The sequence below is a fragment of the Dichomitus squalens genome (assembly GCF_000275845.1).
Source record: "Dichomitus squalens LYAD-421 SS1 unplaced genomic scaffold DICSQscaffold_159, whole genome shotgun sequence".
Lineage (NCBI taxonomy): Eukaryota > Fungi > Basidiomycota > Agaricomycetes > Polyporales > Polyporaceae > Dichomitus > Dichomitus squalens.
In genome coordinates, this window is record NW_006767041.1 from 1 (window position 1) to 1,234 (window position 1,234).

The 1,234-nt window shown below is 55.8% G+C and overlaps 1 protein-coding gene across 1 annotated transcript; it reads right to left on the reverse strand.

Moving 5' to 3' along the window:
* Nucleotides 1-161: 161 nt before the first annotated feature.
* Nucleotides 162-1,056, reverse strand: DICSQDRAFT_175775 (Aldo/keto reductase; the record flags this gene model as incomplete). Its single annotated transcript, XM_007371653.1, has 8 exons — nt 162-263; nt 326-426; nt 487-501; nt 557-632; nt 684-727; nt 786-852; nt 910-1,002; nt 1,048-1,056. The coding sequence occupies 8 exons, from the start codon at nt 1,054-1,056 to the stop codon at nt 162-164; spliced, it is 507 nt and encodes a 168-aa protein (XP_007371715.1).
* Between the last annotated feature and the right edge of the window lie 178 nt (nt 1,057-1,234).

A 1,234-nucleotide genomic window follows, 5' to 3' on the forward strand; every position in this document is an offset into this window, starting at 1 on the left:
CTTCGATTCTATAAAATCGCACACGTCAAATTGGGGAATACGGACGAGCGTACACATCACGGACCTGCTCGTAAGGGCCGGGAGGAAGGGAATGTCATAATCAGCTTGCCAGCTGCATCGCCCATGTCAGCGTGTTCGCTTCCACACTCGAGCGGTCATACTCACGTGTCGGTCTGCTTGCGCAGCGTCTCCTCTGCGTTGACCGGACGGCACAGGAGCCCACGACCGAGAGGTGAATAGGGAATCGACCCAACCCCGAACATCTACCAGATTCCATGGAGTGGTCAGTGGAAGGAGACAACGGAGAAGAGGCGAAAGAGCGCACCTTGAGCGTGGGCATCATCTCACGTTCCTCCTCGCGGTACAGGAGGCTGTAGTGGTTCTGCATGGACACAAACGGCGTGAGGTTGTGCGTGATCGCGTAGTCTAGTCCACAGATGTCAGCTTCCGAGCGGCTATCCTGGGAAGGTGCCCGCGAGGACGTACTTTGCATGGCATGGACTGACAAAAGAATGTGAGCAGAGAATGTGCGTGATACGCTACCATGTTTACTTACATTGATAAGCCCAGCAGGAGCTCATGCCGATGTAGCGCACATATCCGGCTTGGACGACATCGTGGAGGGCTTGCATCTAAGAGACGGCTGTCAATATCTGTGCGCTTAGCTATTGCGCACAAAGAACACTTGCTGTCTCTTCGATCGGGGTGTCATAATCGAAGCGGTGACCTATGGCGCGTGTCAAGAATGGTCGGTCATCAGTTCTACGCGAAGCCGTCTCACGCACATTGCAGCAGATCAATGTGATCGACCTGTAGTCGCTTGAGGCTTGCCTTCACGCCGTCGAAGATGTGCTGGAGCATATACCTGTATTGGCGAAAAGCAAGCGGCCACGGGGTTCAAGAACGCACCTTGCGACTGAGGCCCTTCTGGTTGATAATCCCGATGTCTTCCGGCTTCTTGCCACTCTGAAGGACATCGGTGCCGGGGTGGAAGAAACACGCCTGTCAGACGGCGCATCTGTGAGCGTAGATGTCTGTGTCGCATACTTTTGTCATGATAACGACCTCCTCCCGAGGAGCTCCAGCTTTCTAATCGCATTCCCTAAGATGATCTCTGACAAACCATGCGAATAGAGCGAGATGGGGGCGGGGCTCGGTCGTGAAGAAGGGCAGGTTGACGTGCGGGCGGGGCTCGGGGACGGACGGCGGATGCTGCTGGCACGGGCGCGCTCCG